This window comes from Trichechus manatus, unplaced genomic scaffold (genome assembly GCF_000243295.1).
Source record: "Trichechus manatus latirostris isolate Lorelei unplaced genomic scaffold, TriManLat1.0 scaffold00045, whole genome shotgun sequence".
Classification (NCBI taxonomy): domain Eukaryota; kingdom Metazoa; phylum Chordata; class Mammalia; order Sirenia; family Trichechidae; genus Trichechus; species Trichechus manatus.
Window position 1 is genome coordinate 5,620,698 of NW_004443981.1, and position 23,643 is coordinate 5,644,340.

Sequence of the window (23,643 nt, forward strand, 5' to 3'; positions counted from 1 at the left end):
TTCTGCAAGGAAGAAACAATTCCAGGGGGAAAGGTAGGGGTGAAGGGACAGAGCTAAGACAAGACTCCTTCGTTATAAATCTTTTTGTATCTTTTGATTGGAATCATGTGATTGTATTGTCTTTTAAAACACATTTACATTATCTCAAAAATAAATAAGACTTCCGACCACTTACCCACAGCCTCCCTCAGCCTCCAAACCTCACAGTCTATAAAGCCTCGGGGCAGAATAGCCTGGGGGCAGCCTTTCCTAAAGTCTTACGGATAATTCTGTTAGCGGATCACCAATTTAGATACCCACAGAGGCACAAGCCCAAACTCCGAGAGGTACTCCACCCCCCACTGCCCCACCCCCGCAAGCTTGTCCTGTGGACAAGAACACAAAGGCCTCGCCCCCCTGACCCCCAGAACGCTGCACTCCGACACCTCCAGCCTGGGCTCAGCTGATGGGAAGAGCCTCCATGTGAACCCAGCCAAAGCCGGGCGTGATATGTCCCAGCTGATGCCAACCAAGCCAGCCAAACTACACCCCACTAAAAACGGGCATCCTCAGCTTCTCAGCCTCAGCAGAGGGGGCGTGTGCTCACAACACTGGCCAGCTATGCTCAGCCTCCAAGCACCAGAAGACTTGAGGGGTGAGGGGCCAAGGAACTTGGAGGGCCACAGGCATTCTTCCTGCCAGCCACTGAGCCACCAGCCCTGCTGCCAAGTCCCCAAGATCATGATCGTGATGACCCCCAAAGGAAATCTCACCGGGTCCAGATGACACCCTGCCCCGCTGACACCCTGCCAGTCTTTCTGGCTGTTGCTTCACTGGGTCCTCAATGACCTCCCCCACCCCCCAGCTCTCCCCCTCCACCCCCAGCCCCACCTGACTCATCCTGGACTTCTCTGTCCCCTGCCAGAATGGCAGCTCCATAAAAGCAGGCCTTTGTTCTCTTCTATTACCTGCGGCCATGCATGTAATACATGGAGCCCTGGTGGTGCAGTGGTTAAGAGCTTGGCTGCTAACCAAAAGGTCAGCAGTTCGAATCCACCAGCTGCTCCCTGGAAACCCTATGGGGCAGTTCTACTCTGTCCTATCGGGTCACTATGAGTCGGAATCAACTCGATGGCAATGGCTTGGGTTTGGTTTGGTTTTATTACCCATGGCCACACACGTAATGGGCTCAGCACACATTTGCTGACTGAAGAAAGATGAACAAATACCCCACTTTACAGACAAGCTTTGGGCCAGGAGAGACCTGGGTTTAACTTTGCTTCTGCCACGGTGCAGCTCTGTGGTTTTGCACAAGTTATTGAGCTTCTCTGAGCCTGTTTATATGGCTGCAGAATAAAAAAAACAAAAACAAAAAAGGCACCTCTTAACTTCCAGAGTTGACATGTCAGAAGAAATAACAATAAGTATAAACCCTCATAGTTTAGCACCTGCCACGTTTAGTTATGAATTGATCTGCAAATACTACCAATACTACCAATACTACATCAGAGGTCCTTAACCCAAACCAACTCACTGCCGACAAGTTGATTCCCACTCATAGTGACCTTACAGGACAGAGAAGAACTGCCCCATAGGGTTTCCAAGGCTGTCCTCTTTACGGAAGCAGACTGTCACATCTTTCTCCCATGAAGTGGCTGGTGGGTTCAAACTGCTGATCTTCTGGTTAGCAGCTGAGCACTTAACCACTGCACCACCAGGGCTCCTTTTAACTCATGGTAGACTGTATTATAATTGTAGTCATGGCCCACAGAAGAGGGGGCCCCAGGCCCACCAGCTCCCAGGGGCTGAGCAGGGATGGGGCTGCTGCCCTGCAGAGTCCTTCACACTGAGTACTCCTTTAATTCTCAAACTGGCCCTGGGAGGTTCCAATGGAATCCCCGTCTCCCAGTGGGGACACTGAGTGCAAGGAAAACATCACAAACCCGCCCCTCACCTGCACTTCTCACACCCCGACTTCCCCACAGGGCCAGGCCCTGTCCTCAGTCCCACCTTCTCTCGCAGCCCCCTACCCAATCAGCAGGTTGTCTAGACGTGTGTGATATGCAGGTGCCTCTCCTGGGTCTGGTTAAAATGCGGATTCTGGGTCAGGGGGTGGGGGCGGCAGGTAGAGATTCTTCGTTGCTTACAAGCCCTCTATCCCCCCAGGTGCTGAAGCTGCTGGTCCCTGACCACACTGAGTCACGGAGCTTCCAGGTGGGGCAGCCGATACCTGACCAGGGAGCCCACCTTCAGCCTGTACCTTAGCCACTCGGTGTGCATGCAGCACACGCCTGCTATTTACATATGAGACCAACCAGAGTAGGGACAAACTGTCACAGTCACAGGGAGAACAAGTGGGGGCTCCTTCCCTACACCCCATCTCGTGCTTTCTAGATGCTCTCAGCCCAGAGGCTCCATGCAGCTCCTCATATGCCCTCAACACGTGCCCAGAGTCCCTATTTGGAGGTGCCTCACCTCACAGCATCACACCTTCACAGGTACTTGCTCGCTATCTGGGCTACCTTAAATGCACCTTGTCGGCCAAAGGAGCTTCTTCTAACCCTCAAAGACCTAGCTCAAGGGCCACCTCCTGCATTAACCCTTTCTCCATCTTCCCAGATAGAGAAACTCATCGCCCCTCTGCCACTGTCCCTCGATAACTACAGTATTTTCATAAGTAATGTGTGACTTCTACCATTTGTTTGCCAACCACTCCCTTCCCTTACCTTGTAAGCCAACCTCTCATAAAATATTTTCACAAGCGCACTATGCTACTTTTTTTTACAGCAACATGTAAAAAAAAAAAAACCGGCATAGCAGTGCATATGAAAATATCTCATGGGAGAGGGAGTGGTTGGCAAACAAACAGAAGGTATGTGTTATTTGTGTAAAAATATGGTAGTGTAACCCATCAACCCTTCTCTCCAGATCTGTCTCCCCATCTGATTGAGCTCCTCGTGGGCAAAGATACATCTATGTCCCCAGTTTCTACGCGAAACCCACCAAACCAAAGCAAACCCACTGCCACTGAGTCGATTCCAACTCATAGCAACCCTGTAGGACAGAGTAGAACCGCCCCCTGGGATTTCCTAGGCTGTAATCTTTACAGAAGCAGACTGCCACATCTTTCTTCTGTGGAGTGGCTGGTGGGTTTGAATCACCAACCTTTCAGTTAGCAGCCAAGTACTTAACCATTGTACCACCAGGGCTCCTACACAGACCCATACCCGTTACCACTGAGTCAATTCCGACTCATAGCAACCGTACAGGACAGAGTAGAACTGCCCCATAGGGTTTCCAAGGAGCGGCTGGTGGATTCAAACTGCTGTCCTTCTGGTTAGCAGCCAAGCTCTTAACCACTACGCCACCAGTGGTCCACAGCACTCACTAAATAGCACCACCACCACAATAATGATACCATCTACCACTGATTAAGGAATGCTGGCGGCAAAGTGGTTAAGTACTCGGCTGCTAACCAAAAGGTCATGATTCAAACCCACCAGCTACTCCGTGGGAGAGAAGATGTGGCAGTCTGCTTCCGTAAAGATTACAGTCTTGGAAACCCTATGGGACAGTTCTACTCTGTCCTATAGTGTCGCTATGAGTCAGAATCAACTCAACGGCAGTGAGTTTGGTTTTTGGTTTGCTTTACCACTCATTAAGGGCCTTTAAGAGGTATTTGTAATATCTACAAATAAATTCATAAATAAGTGTGGCAGGTACTGAACTATGGGGGTTTATACTTATTGTTATTTCAACCGACACATCAAACCTGGAAGTTAAGAGGTGCTCTTTCTTAATTCTACAGACGTAGAAACTGAGGTTCAGAGAAGTTCAATAATCTGCCCAAAACCACAGAGGGGGACAGTGGCAGAGGCAAGGTTAAATGCAGGTCTCTCCTGGCCCGAAGCCAGCTTCTTGGCATTTTGGCGGGCAGCTGAGGGAAAATCACTGCCCCTGCACTCGGATGGGTGTGTCTGCCAGTCCAGGAGCACTGCCCACACCCGGGCACAGTCATACACGCAGGCCATCACCCATCTGAGGATGAAGCACTGCCCCCAGGAGCTGGGAGCAATGCTCTTCATTTAACATTCAGCATCATCAGAAGGTATCATGTCCAGACAGGGAGTCGGCACCTTAACATGGCAGCTCTTTGGGTAACTGCCCATCCCTAGTAAACTGCCCAGAGCTTTTAAAAACGTCATCGATGTTCATGGGCTATTATTTTGTAGGTAATTTAATGAGGGTCGTTGCCCTCCCCTCCCACGCCCCAGGTAGAATACAACTCAAACTGCGCACCATGGCCTGGGAAGCCCTGAGGAATCCGGCCCCTACCTACCTCTCAACTGTTGCTGTGTGCCACTGAGTCAACTCTGACTCATAGTGACCCTATACAGCAGAGGAGAACTGCTAACCAAAAGGTCAGCAGTTCAAATCCACCAGCCACTCCCTGGAAACCCTATGGGGCAGTTCTACTCTGTCTTTATAGGGTCGCTATAAGTCGGAATCGACTTGACAGCAACGAGTTTGGTTTTGGTGGTTTTTTAATCTTTACAGAAACAAATCATCAGATCATTTTTCTTTGAAGCAGCTGGTGGGTTCAAACCACTGACCTTTTGGTTAGCAGCCAAGCACTTAACCATTGCGCCTCCAGGGCTCCTTTCTTGCCCAGTCACACCCTCCTCCCTTCTGCTGCACAAACACACCAAGCTGGAGTGTACCTCAGGGCTTTTGCACTTGCTGTTCCCTTGCCTGAGGTGCCCCACACCCATGTCTTTCTGTAGCCAACACCTTTCTGACCAGTTAGGTCTCAGCCCTGAGTCTCTCCTTTGAAAAGGCCTGCCCTGACCATCCTGGACCCCTTCCCATCACTCCTGGCACCTCACTTTCTGATCTGATTTACATGTCTATTGTTCCCCACAATAGCTACCACTAGACTAGAGCTTCAGAAGACAGGGTCTTGTCTGTCTCTGTCACCAGTGGTCCCTACACCTACCATGAGGCCTGGCATGGAAGGATACCAACAGATGCCTGAAAACAAATGGCCCAGGGTGGGGGGAACAGGGGACACAAGAGTCATGAGTCATTCTAGTGAAAATACACAAAAGCAGACCAACAACAGGAAACCCTGGGTCTGGAAGCAATCCGGAAGTGATACAGGCACACAGCAGCTCAAGGAGAAGGAAGAGAGAGTGCACCAGTGAGGCCTGGCCAGGTATTCACCCTAGTTTTCCCACTGATAATCCCAAGGGCTCTCCCAATTAGAATATTCTAGAATTTGAGGGCGCCTCTGTTCTAACCTCTTCTGCCTCCAGCTGAGGAAACTGAAGTTCATCAAGGTGGGGTGAGGGTGTACGTGGGGGGAGGGGGAGAGATTGCCACACAGACAACGCCAGGACCCAACCCTAAAAACAACTCTGCACCATACAGAGCAAACACATCCAAGAATTCCCTCTTCTTAAGTAGATGCCAAGTTCCTAGAAGACCAGGGTGGTCTTATACTTCCCTTTTTCTCTACAACTGCCTTGAGCTGGGTACACAGTGGGTACTCAGAAAAGCTTTCAGAATGATGGAAATTCATTCCTTATAGAGTCCATTCAACAATGAACACTCTGAGAGCCCTGGAGGTAGCACCTGACTTTTCCATGCCCTCACCACGCCCAACACAGCACCAGCTGGGCCCCTGCCAGGTACTACATAAAGAAGGGTCTATGGATCGTCTTCAGCTCACTCACTTTGGACATGTCATCAGGAAAAATCAACCCCTAGAAAAGGACATCATGGTTGGTAAAGTAGAGGATCAGCGAAAATGAGGGAAACCCTCAATGAGACAGATTAACACAATAGCCATAACAATGGACTCATAACTTACCAACGATCATGAAGGTGGTGCAGGACCAGGCAATGTTTTGTTCTGCATGAGTAGGAGCTGACTCGAGTGACTGACAACAACAACACCAACTGCCTGGCTGACAAACAGGGACAGATCACCCACTCTTATGCGGTAGAATGGTGGCAAAACTTTTCCCCATTCTTGACGTCTCCCTGTATCAAGCCCCTTGCAACATGATCCTGCCATTCCCATCAAAAGGTAGAGTCTATTTTCTCACCCCTTGAATCTGGGCTGGCCTTGTGCCTTGTTTTGATCAACAATCTATGGAGGAGAGACTAGGCCTCGAGAGGCCCGGAAGACGTCTACCTTCTCTTGGACCCCTGCCTCCTCAAAAAGAACAAGCCCAGGTCAGTCTGCTGTATGGTGAGATGGACGTGGCTGAGCATCCTCGTTCCTCCGGTTAAGCAAACTGACGACCAAGCGCCAGACGCAGAGCCTCCTGACTGACCTGCAGCTGATCACGGATTCCTGAAGGAGCCCAGCCAAGATCAGAGGACTACACAGCTGAGCCCAGCCTCAATTGCCAATCCATAGAACGAGCTAAAGAACAAAACGGCTAAAAAAAAAAAAGGCTATTGCTTAAAGCCACTAAATTTTGGGATAGTTTGTTATGCAGCAATAACTGATAAATCTCTTACTTACACAGAATGGAATCAGAAAGAGAAGGAAGACATTTATATTCATAAAGATGTCTGATGCAGCATTACCTACACCAGCAAGAAAACTGGAAATAACCCAAACAGTCAATAATAGGACTGCTGTTGTTGTTAGTTGCCCTGGAGTCAATTCCGACTCATGGCCACCCCATGTGTGCAGAGTAGAACTTGTCCATAGGGTTTTCATATGACCTTTCAGAAGCAGATCGCCAGGTCTGTCTTCTGAGGCGTCTCTGGGTGGATTCGAATTGCCAACCTTCCAGTTAGTAGTCGAGCACTTAACCACTGGCACCTCCCAAGGAACTCCTAATAGGATTATAGCTCAAGAAATGACAGCATTCACATTCAAGGGAACTATTTTGCAGAAATTAAAAATGGTCATTCTCTATTACACTTTATTTTCAGCTGTGGTAATGGTACTGGGATTTTTCTTAAGTCCTTATCTTTTAAAGACCCTACTTAACTATTTACATATGAAATTATATATCTGGAATTTGCTTCAAAATAATATGTGGAAAATAAAAGGAGATTAAAACCAATTGCCCTGGAGTTGATTCAGACTCATGGCAACCTCACATGTGTCAGAGTAGAACTGTGCTCCATAGGGTTTTCAATGGCTGTGATCTTTTGGAAGTGGATCACCAGGCCTTTCTTCTGAGGCACCTCTGGGTGGATCTGAACTGCTAATTTTTTGGTTAGCAGCCGAGCACTTAACCATTTGTACCACCCAAGGACTCCTCAAAAAAAAAAAAGATTAGCCGTATGTTAATAATAATGGTTAACACTTGACATTCAGAAGGGTGAGGGTGTTTATTTTACTAGTCTTTCTTCTGTAAATGTTGGAAATTTTTGTACTGAAAAAGTTAAAAATCAAATTTTAAAAAGATCATTCTAAAAACTGTTGAAACAAAGGATTTGTTTATACCGCAATGCTATGAACGGAAAGCAGAAATCAGAATGATTTCAACTCTGAATGTCTGATACAAAAAAGGGAAGCAGATACACAAAAAGGAAATAGACATGGTTGGGTGGGGTAGAAGGATGATTTGTCTTTTGTGATATTAACTTATCTTTACAAAGGATCAAAAATTTCATGGAAAAAAACAAACACACGGCATCCTTTTATTTCCCTCAGTCGGGGCTTGGTGTTGGGGAGGGGGTGGCTGGTGGGAGGGCCTTCCCAGAAGCACGTGGGGCTGGGAAGTGGTTCTGCTGGAGGCCACTAGAGGCAGCTGAGGAAATACAGACTTGCTGGGCTGTGGAGAGGACCCTCAGCCACCCTCAGCCAGCCCCCCGCCCCTACCCCAGCTGGCAGGAAGGCAGGGAACCGTATTGGGTGGGGGGTCTCAACCAGGATGAGTCCTTCCCAATATAAGGGACCACACTAGCGGCCCTTCGAGTTTGGAGTTCACAGATGATGTCCAGCACTCTAAAATGCATCTTCAACCAGAAAACAAATTTGTTTGGGGATGAGGGTATATGTGCTAGAAACCAGATCCACCAATTCAGCTCTCATCTCCTCTGGCCTCCCAAACCACCTCACAAGTGGGTGCTTGGGCACGTTTTACAGACGAGGAAAGGACGCAGAACCCCTCACCACCGAAGGTCAGGCCCTGGGTGTAGGGCTGGCGCCTTTGGCTTCAGAAGGTGCCAGCGGGCTCAGGGCAGCACACCGGCTGCCTCCGTCCCAGGAAAACCTGTGCTGGGGCCCCATCTAAGCTGGATGGGAGGGAGGGGGCCCCACATACTGTGGCCCCTCCCAGCTCTCCGATGGATCTCAACTGGCTCCCTCAGCACTGCCAGGAGGGAAGAGGGCGTCCTCAGCTCTGGAGCAGGCCTAGAACCCCTGAAGGGTCTTCTTCAAGCCTGAGGTTTTATCACAAGCGAAAAGGGAAGAAGCTACATTCTCGAGCAGTTTCTGGGACAGTCAATGTAGCTACAGAACTATCTCAATCAAAGCTTTATTAAATGAAGAAAAGTGTGGAAGAACGTGAGTAATGGGCCACTATCTGTGCAGAACCAACCGGGGTGGGGTGAGGGTGTCTGTGTGTGCGAGTCCGCACGCGCTGTGGGTACAGGCACAGCACGTGTCTGAGAGAACATTCACACCGTGGCTGCCACTGAGGACAGTATCAGGCGTGAGGGAGCTTGCCCCACTGCACACCCTCTGCTAGGCTCTTTCTCTTTACTGAGGTAAAATTCACATCATACACAGTTAACCATTTTAAAGTGTAGAATTCAGGGGCGTTTCGTGGGTTCCCGATGCTGTGTGACCACACCACCCCCGATTTAGTTTTTGATCATGTACGCTCTTTGTAACCAAAGGGTTTTTTTAGTGCTACTGACAAGTCAGTTATGAATCTGCCCAAGAAGACTGTATGGAACTTCAAGTGGACAAGTCACAAAAGGTAAAGGTCCCCTTATGAGCTTGGTTCCTGCTTCCCAGTGCTATTTCTATCAGGTAACAAACCGAAATGGCCCCACTGTCCCCTCCTTGCAGCCTCGCAGAACAGACCGGAGGGACTTTCCTGCGGTTCTACGTTGTCCAACCTGACAGCTGGGGCCCAAACTAGTCTGGGTCACAAATTAGTGTCCCAGGGCCTCTAAACCCAGAGCCCTCTAACTGGTGGCCTGAGCCACCCTAACCCCAATTCTGGCACCGAGAAGCTACTCTCCATGCCAGCCACAGCAGTGGGGAACCGCCAGAGCAGCCCACCCCTCTCCGTCTGTGGCTTTCCCACCAGCTCCACCCCTGTCAGCTGCACCCGAAGGCCACACCACTGAAGGGACCCGCTGGCCTGAAAGACGGGGCTAAGTAAGTCTAAGGCAAGGGGCTCTGACCAGGTCCTGTCCTCAGGGATGCCCTGGCTTCTCCACAGGCCCTCATTTCTCCACTGGCTCCAGGAAGGGACCATGAGGGGCCCACACCCTAACCTGGGCCCCACCACCCTGAGCCCTCTTCCAGCCTCTGGCCTGGGCCACCATTCCACTTCCATGTGGAAATACTCCCTGCAGCCCCCTCCAGGCCACTAGGATGTGGGAGGGGCCAGGCTCTGGCTTTGCACATCCAAGCTGAGTGTCCTATAGGGGAGTGGTCCTTCCTAGGCCAAGGCTTCCCACTACAGGACGGGGCTCTGAGGGTTCCCCTCCAGCTCCAACAACCCCCCATCAAACAGTTCACAGCTACGAAGTCCTCCAGGTTCTGGTGGAAAGTAGCCTTCTAAACTCTTCTGGGCAGGACCAGGCCAAACAGCAACAGGACTAATTGTGTTTACATAACATGAGCTTGTTTCACTCCAAAATACTTCATTGTCAAAACACCAGAGTTCCGCACAGCACCAGCTGAGCAGGGAAAACATCATCCTTCACTCTGAGCCTCAGGGCAGCCTTGTCCCACCCTCAGGTCCCATAAAACCCCCAGCCCACAGGCAGGATGCCCGGCCCTACCCGACCAGCCGTGGGAACCCAACTCGGATTTACTGGAAAAGCAAGCCGGGGGCCCCGCCTTCGGTGGGGGAGCACCCTGGTCCTGGCTAGGCCACCTCCAGAGATGGTGCACCATTCCTGGGTCTCTGCACTCGCAGCTGGTTGCCAGCTAGCCAAGAGCAGCCCCACCCCAGTCCCAGGCAGCCACCGCAGACTCAGACCAGGGAGCCCCTTCACCTCCTCTTGGCTGCCCCACACTCATCCCACTGTCTTCAGGGAACAGTCCCCCGCTTCCATTTGGGGATCCACTCTGCCCGCACTCAGACCATGAAGAGGGGAACAGGGCATGTCAACCCCACGTTGGCGCACTGCACTCGCGGAGCCCAGTGATGGTTCAAGGACAAGTGTGTGGCTCGGGGACAATCAGGATAAACCTAGGCCACTCTGGACAAGAGCCTGAGGGCAGAGGGAGGAGCCAACCTGCCCAGGTTTGAATCCCAGCTCTGCCACCCACTAGCTGTGTGACCTTGAGCAAGTTATTTAACCCAGGGATGGATTACCCAATAAGCAAGGTACGCACAGGCTTAATAGTGCTTGCTTACTAACCTGTAGTGCACAATTTCACGGGGGGTTTATTTACCGCAAGCCAGTGCACACCGTGCTTACTGGTTAATCCGCCCTGATTTAACCCCTCTGTGCTCTGGGTCTTCTATTAGGAAACAGAGTACTAAAAACACCCATACCTCACAGGGTTGTGGTGCAGGTTAAATGAAGTAACACATGAGGAACTTAGCACAATGCCTGGCACACAACAAGGTCAGCTGTGGGGATTTACCTGGCACCACACGAGCCTGAGAACAACACCAACATGGGAGAGATCAGGGAGGCAAGGAGAGACTAGGTCCTAAGAATATCACTTGAGCACCTGAATCCACCTATACCTAAAGCCAGAACTCCGCACAGATTTAACAGTTCCAGCTGTTGTGTTGCTAGGTGCCATTGAGTTAGTTCTGACTCACAGTGATCCTATGTAAAACAGAACGAAACACTGCCTGGTCCTGCACCATCTTCACAATTGTTGCTATGCTTGACCCCATGTTGCAGACACTGTGTCAATCCATCTCCTTAAGAGTCTTCCTCTTTTTCGCTGACCTTCTACTTTATCAAGCATGATGTCCTTCTCCAGGGACTGGCCCCTCCTGATAACATGTCCAAAGTACATAAGGCAAATCTTGCCATCCTCACTTCCAAGGAGCACTCTGGCTGTATTCCTTCCAAGACAGATTTGTTCATTCTTCTGGTAGTCCATGGTGTATTAAATATTCTTTGCCAACACCGTAATTCAAAGGCATCAACTCTTCTTTGGTCTTCCTCATTCATTGTCCAGTTTTTGCATTCATATGAGGCGAGTGAAACCACCATGTCTAGACTATATGAAGAAAACATGGCATCAGGACTAGAGGAGACTCATTAACAACTTGCAATATGCAGATGACACAACCTTGCTTGCTGAAAGTGAAGAGGACTTGAAGCACTTACTGATGAAGATAAAAAACTACAGCCTTCTGTATGGATTACACCTCAACATAAAGAAAACAAAAATCTTCACCATTGGACCAATTTAAGCAACATCATGATAAATGGAGAAAAGACTGAAGTTGTCAAGGATTTCATTTTATTTGAATCCACGATCAACGCCCATGGAAGCAGTAGTCAAGAAATCAGATGGCATACTGCGTTGGGCGAATCTGCTGCAAAAGACCTCTTTACAGTGTTAAAAAGCAAAAATGTCACTTTGAAGACTAAGGTGTGCCTGACCCAAACCATGGTATTTTCAGTCAACAGTTCCAGTAATCCCCTTCATTTCTGAATCCATTGGCACTGAGTTTTCTGTCAAAATCAATACACTCATGGAGGCTGGATGAACCCCTGAAACTATTGCCCTGAGATAATCTTTAAGCCTTAAACCAAAAATATCCCCTGAAGTCATCTTAAAACCGAACAATAGTTTAGCTTAACTAGGAATAAAGGTCTGCCTTGAGCATTATGCTCTTTTAAGAACTAACTATATGGGATCAAATTGACAACAGCAACTCGAAAGATTAGATAGGAACCTTAGGGGGCAGTGAGTTTACATTAATGGGGGAGGAACAACTCAGAAAAGGAGAGCGAAACTGGTTGTACAACTTGAAGAACGAAATCAGTGCCACTAAATTGAACAAGTAGAAACTGCTGAAATGGTGTATGTTTTCCTGTGTATATTCTCTACAACAATAACTAAATAAATAAAATATAGAAGGAAAAAAAAAAAAACCAATACCCCTGTGACTTGTACGAATCAGCCATAAAATTGATTCTCTCCTCAGATCATTAACCCAGACGCAACAACTCAGACAGAAGGGAAGCCATCCTCTGCCTTCAGTCAAAAAGAAAAAAAAAAACCACGAAGGTCGCTTACACTCTCTGAGCGTCAGTTTCCATATCTGGAAAATGGGATTGAGGACTGACAGCCTCAAAGAGCTATGTGTAAAAGAGCTTAGCACAGCACCAGGCACATAGCTGGAGCTCATGTTACTTCTCGGGCTAATTGTTCTTATTCCACTTAATGCAGCACAAGGCACCGCTTTGCGGTCTCAAGCAAAGGCTAATGTGCACTTCCAGGAGGATCCCACTCCTCTCCCCCACTCTAGGGGCAGCTGCCATCTGCTCCAAGGGTGACAAAAATGCCTTGCGTGGAAGCGTGAAGGAATGAGTGAGGTGCTTTCTAAACAGAAGATGCCTGGGCCCCTCCCCAGCCTCCCTCCAGGCAGGGAGAAGGCCCGGGACACTGCAGTAGGACACACGCCCAAGGTGGGGGGGCGGCCTAGATGTTTCTTCACCTCCTCATCCCCGCCCACAACTGCTAGATGGAAACAGGGTGCAGGGCAGAAATGAAAGCGAAACTAACTCACTCCCACGGGGAGTCCTCTCGGCACCATACACTCCCCTACCACCCCAACACCCTCCCAGGAAGCAGCGGGCTGGAGGCCAGGGGCATGTCCTGGTTGCTGACATGGGAGGACCACTCCCCATAACTAGAAAAAGACGTCGGGGAGGGGACAGGTGCCTGTCTGCCCCTGGGCTGGGGATGCCCCAGCCTTGAGAGGGCAGGAGGGCGTGGCAGGTGGGCTTTTGTGGGCGAGGGGGATCCTATCCTTCACTGAGCACCTGCTATGCTCAGCAGCCCTCTCAGGTGGATGAACTGTACTATGCCCACCTGACAGATGGAGGCTTAGAGGCTGGGGTGGCAGGATACCTGCCCAGTCACAGGTAGTGAGCTGGGCCGGACATGTCGTGTGGCTCCAAGTTCACTGTGGTCCCCACCACCTATCACCCACCACTCCACTAGGCCCGACAAATGCACACAGAGGATGTGCTGAAAAAATTGCCTTGATTTCCTTTTGAAACTGGGTCAAGCCAATGGAAGGAGCCCTGGTGGCACAGTGGTTAAGTGCTCGGCTGATTACCGTAAGCTCGGGCAGTTTGAACCCACCAGTCACTCCACAGGAAAAAACTAACCCCACTGCCGTGGAGTTGATTCCAACTCATGGTGACCCTACAGGACAGAGCAGAACTGCCCCCATAGGGTTTCCTAGGCTGCAATCTTTACAGAAGCAGACTGCCACATCTTTCTGCCACGGGGTGGCGCGGCTCATGGGTTCAAACCACCGACCTTTTAGTTAGCAGCCGAGGACTTAACCACCGTGCCACCAGGGCTCCTTCCCACATAAGAAAAGACCTGGTGATCTGCTCCTGTAAAGATTACAGCCTAGGAAACCCTATGAAGCAGTTCTACTCTGTCCTATAGGGTCACTTTGAGTCAGAATAGACTCCATGGGATACAACATCAAGCCAATGGTGCCTGAAAGACAAGGCCAATGAGTCTGCAGAGTAAAATACCAAGTGTGATGGACTGAACTCTGTTCCCCTAAAAGATATGTTGGAGTCCTAACCCTTGTGCGTGTGAATGGGACCTGGTTTGGAAATAGGGTTTTTCTTTTGTTAACAAAGTCACACTGGAGTAGGGTGGGCCCTAATCCCTTCTGAGTGGTGTCTTCTAAAAGGGAAGAACTGAGACACACACACAAGGGAAGACAGCATGTGAAGATGCAGCCACATGCAGCAAAGGAACGCCCGGAGACTCCTGGGGCGACCAGACTGAAGAGATGAGGAAGGATCTTCCCCTAGGATGGACAGACAAAAAGCAGGGACCTGCCCACGTCCTGAATTCAGACTTCCAGCTTCCAGAACTATGAGACAATAAACTTTTGATCTTCGAAGCCACCCACTTCATGGCATTTTGTTACGGTGGCCTGAGGATATAAAGACACAGAGTAAATTGCCATCAGCTGTGTTACCACGTCTGTTTCCACACCTAGCCCTGATAATCAGTGTGACATCTGGCCAGGCCAGGCCCCAGGAATGTCCTCCTGCACAAACACAAGCTTCTGTCAAGCCTCAGATCCACCTTGAAGTTCGTACACTCCACTGCAGAACCAGCAATCCAGGAGAAGAAATTTTTAAAAAGAGAAGGGTAGCTCTCAAAATATAGCAACCTGCAGACCACAGAAGCTGGGCGGCCAGCTGCCCAGGCCTGCCTCCCACTAGTGAAGTTCAAACGTGGCCTCCTCAGATGGCCAGTGCCAGACCAGTCTCCCAGAGCGTGTTCAGGAAACATGAGTCCCATGGGCCAACCCTCCCACACAGAGGCTCCAGACAGACCAGCCTGGGAACATCCCAGGATGCCCTCCTGAGGACCCCCCAAGTCTCTGCGAAGCCCCAAAGAGGCTGACTTAGCTTTGTTTAACTCTGTGCTTCCCCACACGGGAGAGTCTCCGATGAGGCCTAGTAACACACTTTGGGAAATGGCAATTTCAGCTTCCAGCCATGCCTCATGTGCCTCATGGTAAGACCTGTCAGGACACTTTGTGAAAGGAGATTCCCAGACCCCTCCCCTGCGGGTTCTTTATTTGACTGGGGGGTGGGGTACTCAAGAATGTTTAAGTTCACTAGCACCCCAGGTGCTTCTTTTGTTGGGCAAGTTCGGCAAACACTGGCCTGGAAGAAGGTTAATGACTGTTCAAGGGATCAAGAGTCAGGTGTGGCTTGCACTCTGCCCCCTTGGATACTGAGACCTGACCTGAGCTTTGGGAGGTCAGCTGACCTAGGGCCTACAGGCAGGTAAGATCCCCCAGCCCCGATGCCCAGAATGGCTCACTTTCTGAACACAAAAGGCTGGGCTGGACCATCGGGAGCGTTTGTCCTCCGGTGCCCAGGCTCCCAGGCCACAGCTGCAGTCTCAGGTGGGGGGGGGCCCCAGGGCCAGCCGTCAGGAGGACAAGGCTAAGGAAGGACACCTGGCGCCTCCTTTGACCACCCTGTCTGAAGTGAAAACCGGCCTGCAGTGATGCCCAGAGCCGCCTGGCCCTCCCTGAGGGCTCCCCTAGGTCCACAGGGACATGGGGGCTTATGACAGAGGCAGACCAGGCTGTGCGGCCTCCAGGCAGCAGACACTGCCCACCCTATGGCCTTTCAGCTCCCTCAGAACAGGCTCTAGGACCCTCTCAGATAAATGTCACCTCCTCAGAGAGGCCATCTCAACCACAGAGAGCTAAAGTGGCCACAGCCACACACACACACCCCCCCCCCACAGTCCTCCCTCAGGCCCTGGTTTGCATGCTTCCTGGCAGCGCTTTACATGTATCTGTGTGCTTCTCCCATAGGTTCACAAGGGTGAGGTGGGGGCTGATGCTCAGGATTTGCTGAATCAGTAAAAGAATGAATGAATGAAGCCCATCAGCTCCTCCCTGACCTGGGACCCGCTACTTTATTCCTTCCCCATCTCCCCCGGCTCCTGGGATTTCCTTCCCGGACCAGAGCACCCAGGAGTCACAAGTGGCTTTGTCTGAGCGACAGGGACACCCACTAGCAGACATTCTTTTGAGCTCCTATGATGAGCACTGTTATAGTCACTGCGACCTCAGCGGTGAACGAGACAAAGTCCCAACCTTTATGGAAACAACTTTTACTGGTAGATAAGAGGTCGGTGCAGAGAGGAAGGAGCCAGCCAGCAGCCAGGGGTGGCTAAGTGTCTGTGGAATAGTCAGACTGAGTGAAGGAAAAAGAAGGCTCCCTCTCAGAGTTGCCTTGGGAAAACTTTAACCTGGCTGTATAACCCAGTTCTCCTCCAGGGGTGGCTGGCCACTTAGCAGTCCCCTCGTGGCTCTGTGGGCAGAGGCACCTCGAACACCAGAGCAGTTAACAGGGTAGGATGGTTTCTGCCCCCAGGCAGGCACCAGCACCCACAGGCACCGACCAGCACCACGGGTGAAGGGTGGGGGACAGGAGTCAGGGCTACCGCGTGGGAGTGATTCTCAAATCTCCGCAGCCGTGGCAGATCTAGCCCCTACACCCTAAATGTAGGTGGCGGGGGGCACCCCTGGAGGCTGTCACAATCCTCAGCCTGGCACAAGGAACGACCTACAGAAACCAGCCCAGGAGGCCCTGCTGGGAGGCAGCCCACAAAGGGCAGCTGCTTCCCGAAGGAGGCTCCAAGCAGGCAAGACAAAGCATCGGGCACGATTCAAACAGCCCAATGGAATGACAGCCTGCTCCAACAGCCACCTCATGCATGACTCGGGAAGAAGTGCCTGCTTGAAAGGAGGCCTTGGCCAGCAGGAAGGGGAGCAATGGACTTGGAGGGGCCAAGCCCCCTGCCACATCCCCACTGTGTGATCTTGGACAGACCACCCAACCCCGCTGGGCCGAGGTTCGCTCTCCAGAGTCGGACACTATCCCCAAAGCAAGGCCACACACCTGGGCCAGCTTTCCCAGCCTCCAGAGGGGTATGGCTGGGCTGGATCTCATTCATGCAGAAAGGTAGGAGGTAAGACTCGTGCAGGAAGGAGGTGAACAGCTACTGAATGATTATTTGCTTTCTAAAGAGAATATTAGTTTTTCAAAAGGAGGTACCCACATATAGTATTCCCTCAAAAAGCTAGCTCACTGGCTGAATTCAAAATATGAGCAGAAACAAAAACCCTATTTATATCCAAACATATACAATAGGGGGCCCTGGTGGTGCAGTAGTTAAGAGCTATGGCTGCTAGCCAAAAGATCGGCAGTTCAAATCCACCAGCAGCTCCTTGAAAACTCTATAGGACAGTTCTACTCTGTCCTATAGGGTCGCTATGAGTCGGAATTGACTCGACAGCAATAGGTTTAGTTTTGCGGTTTATATACAATACAGTATGGCTATTCCTGGTGCACTCATGAGACATTTCACCAAGTATTTACTAGCGCCACAAATCTGTTAAATCATCTGGGAAAATAATTAGTGGCGGCAGGATGGCTCCATGGTTAGAGGTGGACGCCCTGGGCCCTCAGGTGTGCATGAGCCCCAGCTCTGCCAGGTGTCTGCCCAATGCACAGTCAGCCTCGCCATGTGAACTCGTCATAATAAGAGAAATGCAAACCAAAAGCATGATTTTTCACCCGTTTATTTGCCCAAGATCAAAACATTTGTGCATGCGCTGCACTGGGAGGGTGCAGGTCACAGGTCCTTCCGTCACTGGGAGGGAAATCTGGTGCCACCTTTGTAAGCGGTTCAGAACTTCTATGAAAATCTAAAAAGCATGCACCCTCGGACCCCGCGCTCACCCAGCTGGCAAGAGGCACCTGGCAACAGGCAAGGCCACGTACTGCCCCACTGTCCACACCAGCAAAGACTGGAAGCAGCCCACAGTCCAGCCAGAGCGGGAAAACTATAGTCTGTCATTCTAATAGGCAGGCCAGGCAACTGTTAAACAAAATGAGGCAAATGACACAAAACTCTCTCCAAGCAATGTGGAATTTCTCCAAGACCCAGTGTTATGTGAAATGTGCCAAGGAAAGAACAGCGTGCATGGGGAGAGATGCACACACATGCGCACACACGCGTGTGCCCGCATTTGCATAAAACACCTTATAGGGACAGATGGACTGCCAACAGTAGTTACCCCTAAATAACTGGAACTTGGGAACAAGGAAGCTGGCAGACTTTTCATTGTGTACTGAGACCTCTGGATTTTTTTTGACTGCATACATGTATTGACTATTCAAAAAGACAAAGAAAAAAATAAATGTTAGCTCATAATAGTAATATGATTACTAACGGAGACTTGGCATTTTCAAGACACCCAGCAAACTCTTCTCAAATCTCTAAAACTTAAAAAAATGAAAGTATCATCTTGCATTAACATCTAAGTTTGTCAGTTTCCCCATCCACAAAATGGGTGAGGACAGCACATGGCCGGGGGGGCGGGGCAGGTGTAAGATTCAGATGAGACCACATGTTAAAGGAGAGTAGAGCCCCACTGAGACTGGGATGCTGGGAGGCCACCAGCAGGGTAGGGACCCTCCTTAGCTGCGACTGGCCCCAGCCCACCCACCAGCCTAAGCTTCAAACCCACACCCCAGACCCCTGCAAAATGATCACTTAGCATCCACCATGGGCTTTAGGAGTGCTTGCAGATTGTCAAAACCAAGAACCTAAATCCACACATGCCAAAGGTCCCTGGACAGAGAAGCATCCACGGGGAAAAACCCAGTCACCCACTCCCCAAGAACCCAGCAACAACAACACAACAGCACAACAAATATCTACCATTGTAAATATTTTGTATCTCTAGCTAATACTCATTTAATCTTCACAGCAGCCCTGAGCTACTGAGTATTACTATCCTCACTTTACAGATGAGGAAACTGAGGCACACAGGAATTGAGTAACATGCTCAGGGTCACGTGGGAAGTGAGTTGTGGAGCCAGGCCAGGAACCCAGGCAGTCTCTTCAATAGACAACCAAGGTCCACATGAACAGTTTCTTCCATTTTAAATCCAGTTTACTCCCTCAGAGGCTGGTAAAAAAAATAAAAATAAAAAAAATAAAAAGGTTGCCATCTAATTCTAACTCATGGCGACCCCATGTGTATCGGAGTAGAACTGTGCTCTGTAGAGTTTTCAATGACGTTTCAGAAGTAGATCGCAAGCCTTTCTTCTAAGATGCCTCTGGGTGGACTCGAACCTCCAATCTTTCAGTTAGCTGCCAAGCACGGTAACCACTGGCACCACCCAGGGACAAGTGTTCATTTACAAGACAGGGTTACGGATATTTCTGGTGTACAGCTGCAAGGAAAACCTAGGTCAGCACCTCCTCCCATCCCCATACCCAAAAGTGGTGCCAAATTCAGACCTTAAAACAAAAAAACACCCACCCACAGACCAGTATCACTTAACCCTGGAAAGATCCTCCTTCTCTCCTCTAATCTCTCAATAGAATTCCAGCCCAGAATGCTAAACCATCCCAGCAGAAAGAGACCTTTGAGATGGTCCCATTTTAAAGAAAGAAACGTAGGCCCCGAAGGGAAGGGCCGGCCCCCAGCACCTCAACTCTCCCGGGCATACTGCCCAGGCCAGTTTATTGTCAACACCAGACTCTTAGCTCTGTGAGGGCAGGGCTCTGCCCCTGCCACACCCCGACCCACCGCCTGGCACCAGGCCTGGGCTCCACAAGGCACTTGATCAATGTGGGCACTAATGAACACCAGGCCTCAGCACCTTCTGTGGGAGCTGCACAGTGGTCCGTGGGCAAGGATGCAGTGATAAAGTGGTCTGAGATTGCTCCACAAATGCGTTTCCTGCGAGCAGAGTCTGCCCAGCAGGCCTCCAAGTTTCTCAAGGACCAGAGCCTCACAGACACTGTTCTGCTGCCGGAACCTCCGGGAAGGCCCAGCTGACCGAGCACAGAACAAACACTTAATAAACAAGGAAGTGCTGTCCTCAGGTGGAGAGGCCTCGGGCTCAGGGTTACCTTCTAATTGGCTGTGCCATTAGGCAAGTTCCTTACACCAATTCCCCAAGCCTCAGTTTCCTCATCCCTCCATCCCGGGGCCACTGGGAGGATTAAATGAAATAAAGCACCTACAAGGACCTCATTAAAAAAGTCAACTACTAACACAGTAAAGAACAGAGGGAGGTTCACCCACATTTGAAGTGCCTTTTTACCACCTCCTGCAACACCGGCTCAGCCGCAGAAAAAGGTGGGAACGCAAGGCGACAGAGAGACACAGAAAGCACTGGACAAACGACATGCGGGTCAGGCAGCATTCCCCAACAGGCCACTGTGGAGACGGAAAAAAGAAATCACCTAACATTTTCAACTAACAGCTTTATTTCTTTGCTTTCCCCCCTAAGTCCCTTCTGGGCATTCTGAAATAAAACCACAAAGAGAGGATGGGAGGGAGCTGCAAGGGGCTCCAGTGCTGAGGGGAGGGGAAGGATGGTGGGAGGGGTGAAGGAGACTCAACAAGAGCCCATGTCCCCGGTGGAGAGGGGAAGAAACAGAGGAACAAACAGGACCACTAAAACAAGCTGACTGAGAAGCCATCTGTTGACTGGCCAGAGGCCCCGACCTACCAAGCAGCACATGTTCAAGGGGTTGGCCATTGTGCCTCCCAAGGTATCCAGGCAGGTGGGGGCACTTCCCAGGACCTGGCGCCAACCACCTACTGATGCCACAGATATGCGACCCCCCTCGGAGAATAAGGCACAGTCATTACCCTCACTTCCTCAGCCTTGCCAGGAAAGTGTCCGTGGGGACAACACGGCAGTAGCTGGACCTCTGGGAAAAGGGCGGAGTACCAAGGAGAAAGGGCTTGCCTTCTGTGAGGGTCTCAAGTCACAGGGCTGGACCCATTCTAGGAGTGAAACGAAAGGAGCGAAAGCATCAAGCCTGCCACTCTAGTGCCTATTCCTCCATCTGTTAAAACGAAAGCACTGGAAGACATGATCGCCAACATCCCTTCCTGCTCTGAGGTTTTTACAAGGCTTGACATTCAACTATACAACGCATCCCGGTCATCCTCTCTGGCTCTGACATTGTCCCAAATGTCCACAACAGAGCCTCAAGTCTGTCACGTTCGAACATCTCTGGACTTTTTCATTAGAGAATTCATAGACAATTCACTATCCATCAATAAGAGTGTTATACCCTCAGATTCCCAATGTCCAAAACATGCCAATGTCCATCTCTCAGGCCACTGAAATCACTTCTGCATTCATACCAAACAAAACAACGGGCAAAAGGCTCTGGTCACTGTCTGAACAGCTGAAGTATTTTGCACCCAGTCTAGAAATGTGGCCACCAGGGGGCGCTGCCCTGAAAATAAGAAAGAAGAAACAAACTCTTCTTCGTGTTTTCTTTTCGTTTCATTCCTAAGCTTAAGTGACAAAGCATCTCAAGCTTCCCTAATGAAAACACAAAGTGGGCTTCCTAGAGTTCTAGAATGACTCGCATGCTCTCAGCCTTCTCTTTGAAGTCAATATTTTGGGCAGAAGAAGGCAACTAGACTTGATGCGCAACAACCCTTTCAGAGAAATGAATGCTCTGCTCCTGATTTCCCCAGAGCAGCTGACATCACAGCCTGCTGAGACCCTTCCCCTTTTAAACACCAGGGGGTATACGAGGAGGGAAAGCAGATCTGGGAGTCCAGCATGAGGATCTAGCCGCCAGTCTAGGCTAGGACTGTTTTGCTAGTTTCCTAATTACAGAGCAAAACCTAACAACCGGATGACAAGCTCATGCCTTAGCTGCGATTCCAGGATGACGCAAATAAAGACAGACATCAGTATAAAGGGTGCGAGGCATCAACCGGGATTCCCCCAAGCCTCACGTGACTGCAGGGGGCGCTCCAGTGCCTCACATCAGAGCTGAACCGCAAGGCTCTGGGCTTGCGGAAGGGGCTTCTCCACATTTCTTCAGGGTCTTACACCCTGTTGCCATTGAGTCGATTCCAGCTCATAGCGACCCTACAGGACAGAGTAGAACTGCCCCATAGGTTCCCAAGGCTGTAGTCTTTACGAGAGCAGATCACTAGGTCTTCTCTCCCTTGGAGCAGCTGGTGGGTTCAAACCAGGGCCTCTAAACTATCTTAGTTCTGGTGTGAACTCCTGATGAGAATTTGCATTTCTAGCCAGTTCCCAGAAAGTTATATATAAGAATCACCTGAGGATCTTGTTAAACTCTACATTCTGATTCAGTATATCTGGAATGGAAATGCAAATTCTCAGGAAGGAGCTTGTTAGAAATGCAAATTCTCAGCAGGGGAAAGAACTGAGTTCAAAGCCCTGGTTCAAACCACCAACCTCTTGGTTAGCAATCCAGCGCTTAACCACTGTGCCACCTGAGCTCCTTTCAGGTCTTAGGTCACCTCTTCCACAAGTGTGTGTACCTGGGGTGCAATATTCAAAGGACCCTTTTTATAAAAACCCTTGGATCCATTTTCAAAGCTCTGACTGCAGGCTCCTCCTGATTTCCTTGTGAATTCCAGGGCTGCTCTGCATGCCCTTGCAACAATGAAAAGCTTGCTTTCTCATGGGGAAGTCAACCTGGGAGAAAGCAGATGACCAAGACCTGGGGGGTGCAGAACCAGGCCCCTGGGACTGGCATGGGGGCATAGAGGTAGCTCCCGCCTGCCTGCACAGGCCAGTTGAGACCCGCCACTTCCCCACACCAAGGGGTAAGCAACCCAACTGTCCAAGTCTCCAAGAGGTTTGTCCCCACCAGGGACAAACATGCAAGTGGAGCCTGTGTTTGAAAATCAAATCTACCAAGGCTTTGGGAGCCAATTCCCTTAGACTTTCATTTGGAAAAGGACTCAACCAACGGCTACTCAGAGGCAAAGCCGCCGTTGTGGAGCAAGGTGAGGTGTACCTGACCCAAGATTGGATACTACTGTAATGTATGAAGACCACTGAGCACCAGCATGGAGGGCCAGGAGCAGCCTAGAAAGCAGAAGGCCATTACACACTCCATGCACTGACTGAGCACCTCTGTGCAGCCACTCCCTGGCGTGGCACCCCAGGCTCTCTGCCTCCCTATCCCCCTTCTCTAACACGTGGCCCAGAATCACCACCCTGGCCAATTCGCAAGGCGGCTGCCAGGCTCTAATGAGACAGCAAATCATCACATACATGCCAAATATTGCTACTTGCTTTAATTAAGCTTAACCCAGTGACACGAAATGACAGCTTCAGGAGCCCAACACATGAGGGGCACGTAGTAGGTGGTCAACACAGATTGGTGTCCTTCTCCACTAAAGGCGAGAGGACAAGGAAAGATAACAGTCCAGTCCAAAAGTAACCTTAAGCCACTGGCAAACCCCATGGAGTCCCCCATTTCCCAGGCTCCTCTGCCAACCTTTGCAGCGCGCCCACAGCACCCTGTGCAGCTGGTGGCCTCCCGACCGGGGCCTCCGTACTCCTGGAAGCCCTGGTCCATGCCACATCCCCCACACTGGCCCCCGCTTCCCTTGAACACACCCGCCGGCCACCACAGCCACCTGGCTACCCGGGCTCCGGGTCCCTGAGCACCACTTCTTCCCATTTGGCTCTAACCTTCCCAAACAACCGCTGGGCTGCGCCGGGGTCCCCGGGCGCCGGAGCCCCGTCCCCCCTTACCTGCACAGCTCGGCGAAGGCCTGGAAATTCAGCTTCTTGATTTTCTTCTCGCTCAGCCAGTAGCCAACTCGCTTCCCTTTCAGAAAGGTCTGCATCTTCCTCCTCGGACAGGGAGCCGGGGCCAGAGGAGATCGCCCAGAGGCCGAGGCTGGCGGC

The 23,643-nt window shown here is 50.6% G+C and overlaps 1 protein-coding gene across 1 annotated transcript in view; it reads right to left on the reverse strand.

Moving 5' to 3' along the window:
• The window catches only part of ITPK1 (inositol-tetrakisphosphate 1-kinase), a 185,330-nt gene extending 161,693 nt beyond the window's left edge, over positions 1 to 23,637 (reverse strand). The window contains exon 1 of the mRNA XM_004376682.2: positions 23,488 to 23,637. Coding sequence (XP_004376739.1) covers positions 23,488 to 23,582 — 95 coding nt within the window. The 5' untranslated portion in view covers positions 23,583 to 23,637. The remainder of the gene's footprint in view (positions 1 to 23,487) is intronic.
• Between the last annotated feature and the right edge of the window lie 6 nt (positions 23,638 to 23,643).